This window comes from Anabrus simplex, chromosome 2, assembly GCF_040414725.1.
Source record: "Anabrus simplex isolate iqAnaSimp1 chromosome 2, ASM4041472v1, whole genome shotgun sequence".
Lineage (NCBI taxonomy): Eukaryota > Metazoa > Arthropoda > Insecta > Orthoptera > Tettigoniidae > Anabrus > Anabrus simplex.
Window position 1 is genome coordinate 1,121,048,863 of NC_090266.1, and position 12,466 is coordinate 1,121,061,328.

The 12,466-nt window shown below is 41.1% G+C and overlaps 1 protein-coding gene across 2 annotated transcripts in view; it reads right to left on the reverse strand.

Annotated features, from left to right (window-relative positions):
- Window positions 1–12,466, reverse strand: part of LOC136864736 (protein halfway) — a 261,173-nt gene that overhangs the window by 170,837 nt on the left and 77,870 nt on the right. For both annotated transcript variants that reach the window (XM_067142079.2, XM_067142078.2), the window contains one exon: window positions 7,480–7,646. In XM_067142079.2, the coding sequence (XP_066998180.1) occupies window positions 7,480–7,646 (167 nt within the window). The remainder of the gene's footprint in view (window positions 1–7,479; window positions 7,647–12,466) is intronic.

Sequence of the window (12,466 nt, forward strand, 5' to 3'; positions counted from 1 at the left end):
ATTCATGATGGTACATATACCTGCAATAATTTCAGCTCACCAAGCCACAAAAAAATATTTTTGTAGAAGAAAACATTTGTTTCACATGGGGAGTTTGAGCATCATACACAATAAACATTAACATGAGGTAGCAAGTCCTCTCACTCGGATACAGGCTGTAATCTGTCGTAGCATCCCATCCACGAGATCATCCAGCCAGCCATAGTCCATGTTGTCCAATTCTTCACAGGCAATTACGTGCAAGTAGTATAGAGTACATGATCAACCTAGACATCTAGAAACAGTTTTCAATCAATCCCCGACATGTTCGATGAGGTTTATATCTGTAATGTGTCTGTTTATGTAGTCTAATATGATACATAGGCCGATCTTACCTTACTCATCTCTGTTAACCCATCTTCATTTTGAACTATGCTCTGGACACATTTACAAACGCACTCTCCTCCCCATAACATTGCTTCTTTTCGACTGTTTGTTCTGTCAACTTCCTGCCAGTTCCTTCCTTCGCTCATTTCAAATGTTAAACACTTTTCTGTTTTCATGGTTTCTTTTCTTTCTTATGCGTTTTGTAAATATGTATATATTATATATCGCTTAGTTATAATTAGTAGTAGTAGTAAGTGCTGTTAATTTTGTTATTATTTGAATGTGTTATATCATCTGTATTTGGAGAATTAATAACTCTGTTGATGATAAATAAACAAATCAAATCAAATCATTCTCTGATATATGGCTTGCATCAGCTATCCTCCCATTTCAAACATTCTTGTATTTCCTCTCTCTCTCTCTACATGAACTGGAGCTTATCGTGATATCGGGCAGTTGCTGTCCTGCTAGGTATTCAAGCGCAGCTTAAATTTCAGACAAGCTGGTTTCCCTTGTCCAAGATGCCAGTCTATCTTCTTAAAATGAGGTAAAGTAAAGTCATGTCCTTGTCCCGAGCTAGCACAGCTCTTTAAAGGCACACCCAATGGAGGTGGATTGCATGTACCATTTTACATTTTAACTATATACCAGCCATCCTGCAATTCTTATATGTTTGGCAGTACCAGGAATTGAACCCAGGCCTCTGAGGACGGCAGTTAGTAGTGCTAACCGTTACACTGTGGAGATGGACTTAAAATTAGTTGAGACATTGAGAAAGTCATTTATTTTTTTATTTTTTTCAGTTTTGGTTCCCTTTCTCGACTATGCTGGCCTCCACCATTCTGAACTATCCTCATTTCATCTCATTTTACTATGGGCTTGACAAATTGTGGGAGCGAGAATGTATTATGGTAACCATCTACAGTTAGCTAATGATTTATCTTGGAATTTTCTTCCATGCAGCCTATGTGAATCATCTACATAATGCAATACTATGGGGATGGACAAATATAATGATGTATATAACCTATTCAACTGTCTTCAAACAAGCTCCAACATCTTGAGACTTATTATTACTTTTTTTACTTTTCTGATGCTAACCCTGTCCTTGGAACTTTATCCACACTGTTTCACTTTCAACTCTCAAAATTCATGGTTTAAACCTTCATGATTCTCTCCTCCTCCCTTCACCTTTCTCTTTCTTTTTCCCTTTTGTTCGTCTTGAAAAAATAACAGTTTTGTAAACGTCAGAGGAACTGATTACTGCTTTCCCCCTTTTATACAACTTATGGGAAATGAAGTAATGTTAATCATGCTTGCAGTTTATCAATGTAAATGTAATTTTATACAAAGTCCATGCTCACTATTTTTGATATGTCAATTATACAATTAAAGTGCTGTTGGCATTCCTGAAAGTCACTTAAGTGTGCATAGATTTGGGTTTTTCTCCTGAATAATTTGTGATAATTATTATTCATTTAAAAAAAGAAATGGAAAATGTTGCATTGATTTATGCATGTGCATGTCCATAAATTAGCCTGTATAAACATAAGTGTTTCAGAGCAATGTGGATATCCAACAACAGCCTGGATTGGAAAGAAACTTACTGGAGAGCCTTGAAATGAAGAGATTGCAATGATATGGTCACATGAAAAGAATGGATCCCTATAGGACTCCTCGAACATACTTTGACCGCAGCGTTTGTGGAAGGAGACCATGAAGACGACCTCATAATATTTGGGAGAAGCAGATTTTCAAGGATCTTGAAATTAGAGATGTAAACTGGCATCACATATATGAACAACATCTGTGGATGGACAGGACAAACAGGAGGAAGCTTGTACTCAACCGCTTGCTGGAGCAAAGAAATGGTGATAATGATTATGATGATGATGATGATGATGATGATGATGATTTTGATTGGATTGGAGTCCTATCATGAAATTATCTATAGATTCTAGATTACAGATAGCGGTATATTCCTTATGCTATTGTACTAATCTGGCATTTGATGTTGGCTATAAACTCCTTAAATTACTCTATGGTCATTTGTAATGGCTTGTATATTTAGAATAAGAAGCCCTAACGGCACATGTAAACCAGAAGTCACTGGTGACAGATTCTTAAACTCTATAAGATATTTATAGGAGCTAAATGGTATTCCTATTATCATTGTTTTAGTATACTCTTCGGGAAACTCAACTGTTATTGTATATTTCTGCAATTCAGGTCGCCTTCCCTCATTTACTTCAGGACGGAAGCGAATTTTGTTAGTTTGAAATAAATGTTGTAAAGAGCATTATTTGACTTTCTGATTCTAGCCATACCTGTATCATCTGATCCTTATTTATATTCCATCCTATCTGAAAAACCAACTTCTATGTACCCCTGTTACTGACTCAATGTTAGTATATTTCCTTACACTGCATATACTTTACTCGCCAGGATCATCAGGAATGCAAACTCCCATCCTCCAAACCTCTACTGGCAGTTTGATTGGACACTTGACGTCCTGTGACCCCATGAACAAATTCAGTTCCAGAGCACTCAGCCCTTGGTTCCTCCAAACCAACGATCATCACTGGCAGCTGTCACACGTGGACTGTCTGTGTGGGCTAAGTCCTAACACATCCTGTCATTCTGAACCAAACTTGCCGTTAGAGGAATGAGATAAGGGTAATGACCCGGCTTGAAGGTTGTTCAACTGGCTTGCATGTTTCCCTGTGACAATAACAGAAAGCAAGGTCAATTGTGTTTACATATGTACAGCTAAATATATAATTTCGTGTGGCTATTTCTAGCCGAGTGCAGCCCTTGTAAGGCAGACCCTCCAATGAGGGTGGGCGGCATCTGCCATGTGTAAGTAACTGCGTGTTAATGTGGTGGAGGACAGTGTAATGTGTGGTGTGTGAATTGCAGGGATGTTGGAAACAGCACAAACACCCAGCCCCCGGGCCATTGGAATTAACCAATGAAGGTTAAAAATCCCCGACCTGGCCGGGAATCGAACCCGGGACCCTCTGAACCGAAGGCCAGTACACTGACCATTCAGCCAACGAGTCGGACATATGTACAGCTGACTGACATGTAAGTCCTTTCTTTTCTTTTTAAAGTTTGGAATATCAATGATGGGATTTAAGAGAGACTTTTTATTTTGTTATAGTTCAATGGTGAGAAGATAGACACATCTAGTTGGTGTTGGCTCAAGGATAGTTGACAGCATAGGAGGAAGCTACATTTGGTAGAAGAGTTCAAATAAATTTAATAAATTTGGGTGAATTAGACACTTACTTTAGCACAATGAGTAGAAGTTGTTATTTTGACAATGCTGGATTGTAAGTAGAAGAAAGTATATTGTTTGATTATTAACACAGATTGTAGTCTAATTAGGAGTTGTGAGAATGAGTTGCTTAACAGGTTATAAGTAGATTTGTAACCATATGACGGTTTATATTATAATGTTATAGATAATAGGTCTAAGATTTTTGAGCAAGTTGTATATCCTCTGAAGAAGAGAGAATTGATGCTCTCGAAACACATACGGGATGTAATGTGGTAATAAACATTTAACCTATAATTTTACGTATTGACCAGGCTAATGGTATATGTATGTGTGATTTTATGATAATAACCTATCCATGGTACATGAAATTGTTGATAGAGAACAGTGTCACTACTCAGTGAACACTACTGCCCTAGCAGCATTCTCTGAGCGCAACAGCATCTTCACTCACATAAGTGCTGTTTAACACTGAACAGAAGGTCAGAGAATTCCCTCCCTCAAACATAGAAGTAACAATTAGGGTATGGAAACAAAGATTTGCATTTTAAATATATGCATTAATTTTCAGTTTTATTCTATTTTAGTTTAATAGTTTCTTTTTTCAGGTGTAATTATGTTGCCATATGTTGTCTTTTTCAGGTAGTTTATAAATTTATTTATTCAAAATTAGTTTCGACAGACTGAAGAGCCAAACAGTTATTTTAAAAAAGCATGAGAAATTTTAAAACTTATAATACACTGAGTGGCCAAATTCATCGGAATACAATGAATGTGATGTTAATAACAAGTTGCTCCTCCACAAGCCCTCAAAACGGCAGCAATACGGTGAGGCATCGGCTCTACAAGGTGTTGGAATCATTCTGGAGGGACCCAGACTCGCGCATCTTGTAGCGTTACCCACAATTGGTCTTGCGTAGTTGGTGCAGGGTTCATGGAGCGTACACCAGCTTCGACAGCATCCCATAAATGCTCGACTGGATTAAGATCGGGGGATCTGGAGGGCCAATCCATGTTCGTAACTTCACTGGAGTCCTCCTCCAACCACCTGTGTGCCACCACAGAGTGGAAACATGGCGCACTGCCCTGTTGAAATATCGCATCTCCATCAGGGTACTCTCGGGCCAGAAAGGGGCGCAGATGGTCTTAAAGAATGTCTACATAATGTGCACTTGTCAGCACTCCCTGCAGCCGGACAATGGGACCTAATTGCAACCGTGAGAACACCGCCCAGACCAGAACTGAGCCACTTCCCACCTGGACACAACCTGGTTGACACGCGGGATCTATAGCTTCATGAGGCATATGCCACACCCTCACACGCCCATCAGCTCAATATAACTGGAACTGGTATTCATCGGACCATACAACATGCCCTCACTGTTCCATGGTCCACTGCTGATGTTTGCAGGTCCATGCACCTCGTTGAGCTCTAAGTCGAGGTGTCAGCAAAGGGACACGAGTTGGTTGTCGGCTGGTGAAGCCTATGCGGAGGAGTTGCCTCATTACAGTCCTGGTAGAAATGGGTTCCTGACTCCAAACATTCAACTGGGCTGTGATCTGACTCACAGTAGCCAATTGAGCGCCCAGTATGGTTCTGCGGAGGTTGCATGATGTCTGTTCGTTAAACACCTGTAGTCTTCCCATGCGGCAGTTTAAGCGGGTGGTAACATCCTCTCTGCGATATTGAAGAGCTACCCTCGACACTGTTGACCTCGGAAACCCAAATTCGTGTGCAATGCGCCATTGTTCAAAGTTCGTTAACTCGCGACGTGTTGCCATCTTCATGAAACTGGTGTCTGTGACAGATTGCTCAGCTACGCCGCAGCTGGCCGCAACGCTCAGGGGTCATACACGGCACATTTTCAAATGGGACACCCCTTCCCATGACTTTTGGCCATTCAGTGTATATCTCAGTTTCTCAAATATCTTGCCGTGTTGCATTTTCTTTTTGCTTATCAGTGTTTTTTATATAAGGATAGTTAAGCATAAACTGCATACAGTTAATCTGTTTCTGAATTTGTAAAAAAAAGTATTATATTTATCTTCCATTTTGCCTTATACACTGAAGAAAATGGAAATTGCAACACCCAGAAAGAGTGGTGCTACATTGGTGCAGTTGAACGTGCAGGACGAGTGTTCGGTTGTTATTCGATGATTACACTTTCAGGTCCCTCTGACCTCAAGTTTGGACAACAATCAATACAGGATGTGCCCACCATGAGCTGCAATACACTGACGAATTTGTCGAGGCATGGAATCAATAAGGCCCTGGATCGCTTCCTGAGGAATTGTGGCCCATGCTTGCTGCACTGGACGTCTCAGTTGTTCCAGAGTTGTGGGTGGCTGAGGACAGTTGACCAGTTGTCGACCTATCATGTCCCACACATGCTCAATAGGACTGAGGTCCGGGGATCTGGCGGACCATTCTAAGGTTGTGATGTCGTGGAGAGCTTCTCTGGAGATGCGTGCAGTGTGAACCCAGGCATTGTCCTGCTGAAACATCCCATTAGCAATGTTCGCCATCATAGGGACAACCACTGGATTGAGTACCCTATCAACGTACTGTCGAGCAGTCATAGTTCCCTCAACAAGCACTAATTGTGATTTCATATTAAAGCCAATAGCTACCCAGACCATAATGCTTGGTGTTGGCCCTGGGTGCCTCTCGACAATAAGATCTACGCGGCCCCTCTCCCCGGTACGTCGGTGCACACGATTCCGGCGATCACTGCAGGCATGACAGAAGCGCGATTCATCACTAAAGACGACCCTATGCCATTCGTGGACCCACGTCGATCTTTCTCGACACCAGGCCAGCCTTACACGTCGCTGTTGTGGGGTCAATGGAACACTTTCTGCAGGGACACGGGCTCGTAAGCCAGCTGCACGCAGGCGATTACCAACTGTTTGTTGTATAACATGGGGTGCCACAGCTGCTTGAATTTACGCTGCTGTTGCATGGGGTTCCATCCGGGCCATCCAAATGATGCGGCGATCTTCTCTCACAGTTGTCTGTCGCGCTGGGCCTGTGCCAGGTCTACGAGTGTGGGTACCTTCATTTGACCACTGCTGCCATACACATTGTACCATAGATGCCTGTCGGCCAACACGTGCAGCGACAGTCTTTAGCGATAATCCAGCCTCACACAGCCCAATTATCCGAGCCCTCTCAAACGGCAATAGTTATTGATAGCGTGCTCTTCTCTGTCGTCGAGGCATGTTTGATAGGGAACACTTCACTGCACAGACTGCAAGTAAACTACGCTACACTGGAGTTGATTCCTCCGCGACCAATCACGTGGGGAGACCTGTAGCAACAATCCAATGGGTCTGAAACTTTGGTCGTTTACATACCTACATGGCATCGTTCCATATCTTGAAAATCAACACAAACGACCAATGCCTTCATGGTGTTGCAATTTCCATTTTCGTAAGTGTAAGTAAATAGCTTCCAGTAATGTGGTGTTTTTCTTTTTTTTTTTAGCTAGGGGCTTTACGTCGCACCGACACAGATAGGTCTTATGGCGACGATGGGATAGGAAAGGCCTAGGAGTTGGAAGGAAGCGGCCGTGGCCTTAATTAAGGTACAACCCCAGCATTTGCTTGGTGTGAAAATGGGAAACCACGGAAAACCATCTTCAGGGCTGCCGATAGTGGGATTCGAACCTACTATCTCCCGGATGCAAGCTCACAGCCACGCGCCTCTACGCGCACGGCCAACTCGCCCGGTACCAGTAATGTTTGTGGTCAGTGTCCATTTTATGGGAATTGTTGAATATATGTGTGTAGAGATTATTTACTTACAAGAATGAAAACAATATTCAAAATACCTTCACAAGGTCCTCAAGCTGACGCAGAGTCACATTTTCTGTAGAATTGAACCAGTAGAAAAGACCAATTAAACAAAGAGAAGTGTCTTTATTCTCAAAGTTCAGAGTGTAGTTTTTCATATATATCATCAAATCTTGGATGCCGTGACACTGCATTCTGACGTTGCCTAAAAGAAGAATTGAAAGAAAATTGGTTATTTGGAACAAACAAACAAAAAAATGACGATGACAACAAAGATATAATGTATAAGACACAATGTGTGAAGTGTCCTCAAGCACTTACTCTATAATAATGTCTTGGAAATTAAATTATGCAGGAATATTATTTAGAGATATTTCATGTACCAGATATACAAAGTAGACCAACTCATAGTATTTAAGGAAAGCTATGTTGAAGTTACAAATTTTCACTGACCTTTCAAGGTGTGATTAATAATAAATAGGACTGATATCCTAAATATGATTCACTGCAAAAATTTTAAAATTTCACTTATTGGCCTTCAAAGAACTCCCATTCTCTGTCCATACACCACTGCATACAGATCTTCCACTATTAATAACAATGCTGAAAATCATTAAGAATCAAGCATGCAGCACTTTCGCTGTTTTATGCTTTTAACTTTTCCACAGACTGAACATGAATTCCCTTCAACACAATTCTCACTTTGTGAAAGAGAAGAAAGTCTGGGGAGTATGGGGAATGCTCTGGAACTGGAATGTGTTTATCAGCCAACAATATCTTCATTGAAAAGGCATTGTGAGCTGGTGCATTGTCCTAATGGAGGGACCAGATTCGAACGCACTTTTCTCTTGTCCATTTTGTCACACAAAATTTCTCTTACAGTCTCTTTATCAATGTTTATCACATCTTTCATCTTGATCTCAAGTCGTCAATCTGCACCAACAATTTCACTAATTTTCCTAATGTTTTAAGCAGTTTTTGATGTTTTTAATAACGTAAGTTTATTCAGTCTGCAACACTAATTTTGAATAAATAAATTACCTGAAAAATAAACAACTTAATTAAATTAACTGAGTCATAACTGAAAAGAGATGGTTCAGATATCACAGATATCACCATCACTGGACAACCTGGATGCTGCCACACCCACCCCCACCCCCACCCCCACCCCCACCCGGACCAGATCCTCACTAAATCATTTGTGCAACCAAAAACTAGTGTGTGTGGCATAGAACAATCCCCATACACCTCCTTCTTTAACCCTTTCCGCTCGTGTGTCGACCTGAGGTCGACAGCCGTCACTTAGCGTTATAGCTCGTGTGTCGACCCTGAGTCGACACAATGTTTCGCCGCTCATTGCTAGGTTACCTGGCAAGCCAGGACTTTTGTACTTCGTTTCGTAAGTACTGGTCCCTTCCGGAAACCGAAAGAAACAAAATACGAGTGTTTTAGTTTCTCTTTGCTCGGCAAAATTGCTGTTTCCTTCACAATGGAAAGCCGTCGCGTGAAGCAACATGGCGGCGCACAGTCTGACCGAAGCTGAGATTCTTGAGTCTATTTCGGCTGATTTTGTTGATAGTGACCATGAAAGTGACGAAAATTTTGAATCTGGCGATGAAAGTGATATATCCATTAGTGATTCAAGTGATGATATCGATATCAGTGTCGCAAGAAATCATAGAGGAGGCGGTAGTATTATGACTCGTCCCGGTCCCAGTCATACAGTGCTGACTTCAAATATACCTTGGAGATCGTGGAGAACTGGTGATGCAGGATTACCCAAATTTCCTTTCAGGTTAGTGAGTGGATTCATAACGTGTGGCAATAGACCTAAAATAGAACTAGAGTACTGGCAGCTATTTTTTACTGATCAGTTGCTAACCTCTATTGTCCATGAGACAAACAAATTTGCCGAAATGAAAATACAGCAAAATACGCCACTTCAGAAGAGATCTATCTGGTTTTCTTGGAAAGCTGTGACTTTAGAAGAGCTGAAGGCATTTATTGGTGTAATTATCAACATGGGGATGAACAGTAAGGCAGAAATGCAGGATTATTTTAGTGAAGACTGGTTGGATAAGCAGGTGTTCTACAAAGATGTGTTCTCTCGAGACAGATTTCTACAGATATTCTGGAATCTCCATCTTTCTTCCCCTGATGTTGATAGGGCAGGCCCACAATCTAGAGGTTCGAAGGTCAGAAATATAGTGTCGTACCTGGACACGAAATTCAGGGAACACTTCATTCCAGGAAAGAATCTGAGTGTTGATGAAAGCACTGTAGGCTTCAAGGGTCGTGTCGTGTTCAAGTGTTACAATAAGCAGAAACCAACAAAGTGGGGGCTCCGTATTTATGTACTGTCAGACTCGAGCACCGGATACGTATTATGGTTCAATAACCACACAATCACTTGTTAGGCAAGATTTACCCTTCACTTGCAGGATAGTTATTCATTTGGTTACAAAAGTTTTGCAAGCCACCAACGAAACTGGGTTTCATGTCTTTACGGACCGGTTCTATACCAGTTACGACCTTGCTGCTGCGCTACTGAAACTAAAGGTCCATATTACAGGCACTGTAATGGTAAATAGGAGAGGTCTGCCATTACAAGTGAGAAAAGCCGCAACAAAGAGAATGAAACAACATGACATTATTGCACTCCGAACAGATAACACTTCTTGCTTGGTTTGGAAGGACAAGCGAATTATTGCTATGCTGTCTACTTTCTATGACGATTCCACTCAGCCTGTGCAAAGAATAAGACGTCAAGGTGCCGAGGAAATTGTAGAGAAACATACAGTCGTATGTGCTTATAATCAATACATGGAGGGCGTTGATCTTTCTGACCACTATGCTAGCTCATACCCATTCACACGTAAATCAGTGAAGTGGTGGAGAAAAATGTTCTTCTGGCTTCTGGAGATCACAATAGTGAATGCCTTCCTACTTTTCAAAGAAGGTAACAATGGAATCACCCATCTGAAGTTCAGGAAAAACTTGGTAAGACAACTTGTAGGAAATGTGCGGAATACACAGAGCAGGAAAAGGGGAAGACCTTCCTCAACGGATGAAGAAGTGAGGCTGAATGGCAAGCTACACTTGCTGTACCCCCATCCTGAAGGAAAAACTAAAGACTGCAAGGTTTGCAGTGACAGGAAAGTTGTTGGAGGGAGGAGAGAGACAGTCCACTTCTGTAAAACCTGTGAGAAGCAACCAGGGCTCCATCCAGGCATTTGCTTTGAACGCTTCCACACACTCAAGGCATACCGTTAAGAAAGTGAAAAACATTATTTTGTACATTGTAAATACTATAAATTAATTAATTTTGTAGTTCCTTCCTGTATATATTGTTAAAACCAGTACTTAATACAAGGTTTAAAAAAATGAAGAATGCTGACAGAAATAAATACGAGTAGGGAGAAATCAGGACTTACAAATAATTCGAGTGGAAAGGGTTAAGTATAATAATATAATTTCGTGTGGCTATTTCTAGGCGAGTGCAGCCCTTGTAAGGCAGACCCTCCGATGAGGGTGGACGGCATCTGCCATGTCTAGGTAAATGCGTGTTATTGTGGTGGAGGATAGTGTTATGTGTGGTGTGTGAGTTGCAGGGATGTTGGGGACAGCACAAACACCCAGCCCCCAAGCCAATGGAATTAACCAATGAAGGTGAAAATCCCCGACTCGGCCGGGAATCGAACCCAGGACCCTTTGAACCGAAGGCCAGTACACTGACCATTCAGCCAACAAGTCGGACCTTCTGTAAGTACTGTGTGGGATGAAACCCCCCTGCCACTTTTATGAGGAATGACAAATTCACACACTGCTCAATCTGTAAACCAGGTGTGATTTCCAGTAATCGAAACAGTGTTCACTTCAAACTGAGCTAAAAAGCAGACTAACAAAGATAGCAAGAAGAAACAACCTGCACTATGTTCCTGTAACATAGTGCATTGGCACTGCCTGTGGCTCCAAGTAGCCTATGCAGTGACCTCCACGGTATGCACTAAGCATGCGTCTTGGTAGGTGTGCTATTTACCAACTGATGAACCAAACATAGCACACTGGAGCAAAATGCTGGCAACCAGGAATGAGTTAACAAAAAAATTTATAATCTTGGTAGGTGTGCTATTTACCAACTGATGAACCAAACATAGCACACTGGAGCAAAATGCTGGCAACCAGGAATGAGTTAACAAAAAAATTTATAATGTCAATAACGGACCAACTATATTGGTATAATAAATTTACACATTCAGAACAAATATTTCAGGTTCCCTATGGGAATCAACATCTATATCATATAACAGATATATACCCATAGGAGGCTTATAGACGGTTTATTAGTAACAAATTGCATATAACTCTGTATAAACCTGGTATAAAAGTATACACCGTTTATCAGTTAGACAGTAATGCTGTAAGCAGATATTATGACAATAAACAGTAGTTTCAGTGAAATATGAGTGATCTTGAAGAATGCATAATATTTTGATGCAGAATACATCTAAAAGTTTGGTACCGTACTTGGACCAGTGAGCGTTACAAAAATATGAAAGTTTTAGAATCAAAACACACACAACAACATTAGATAACCCCTCTCCCTTTACCTCACAACAGCACTACGATCTTTCCTGACAAACGCTGCAGCCAAAAATTCTGAACACATGTCTTCCCTTCATATGTACTTGACCCACACATGCTTACTCGTACATGATAAGTTGCTGCTCCCCATCTGTTTGTTAGCTTCCATACCTGAACATTTAGGAAATATTATCTTAAGCTGACCACTTCCTTACGTGCCCTTTTGCACCACTTGTTACTGTCTTTCCAGCCAGGCATAATCCTGCCAATATTGTTGCACAAAACAATTCTTCCTAATCACAATATCTGGGTATAAGCTCCTTCCAGGTTTAGGATTTGGTGACAAAATGTCTCATACTCTTTTACTAACTGCTCGTTTTATCATGTATTTATTTGTCTCAGGAAATTCCTGCCCTATTCTAATCTATATATATAAAATAG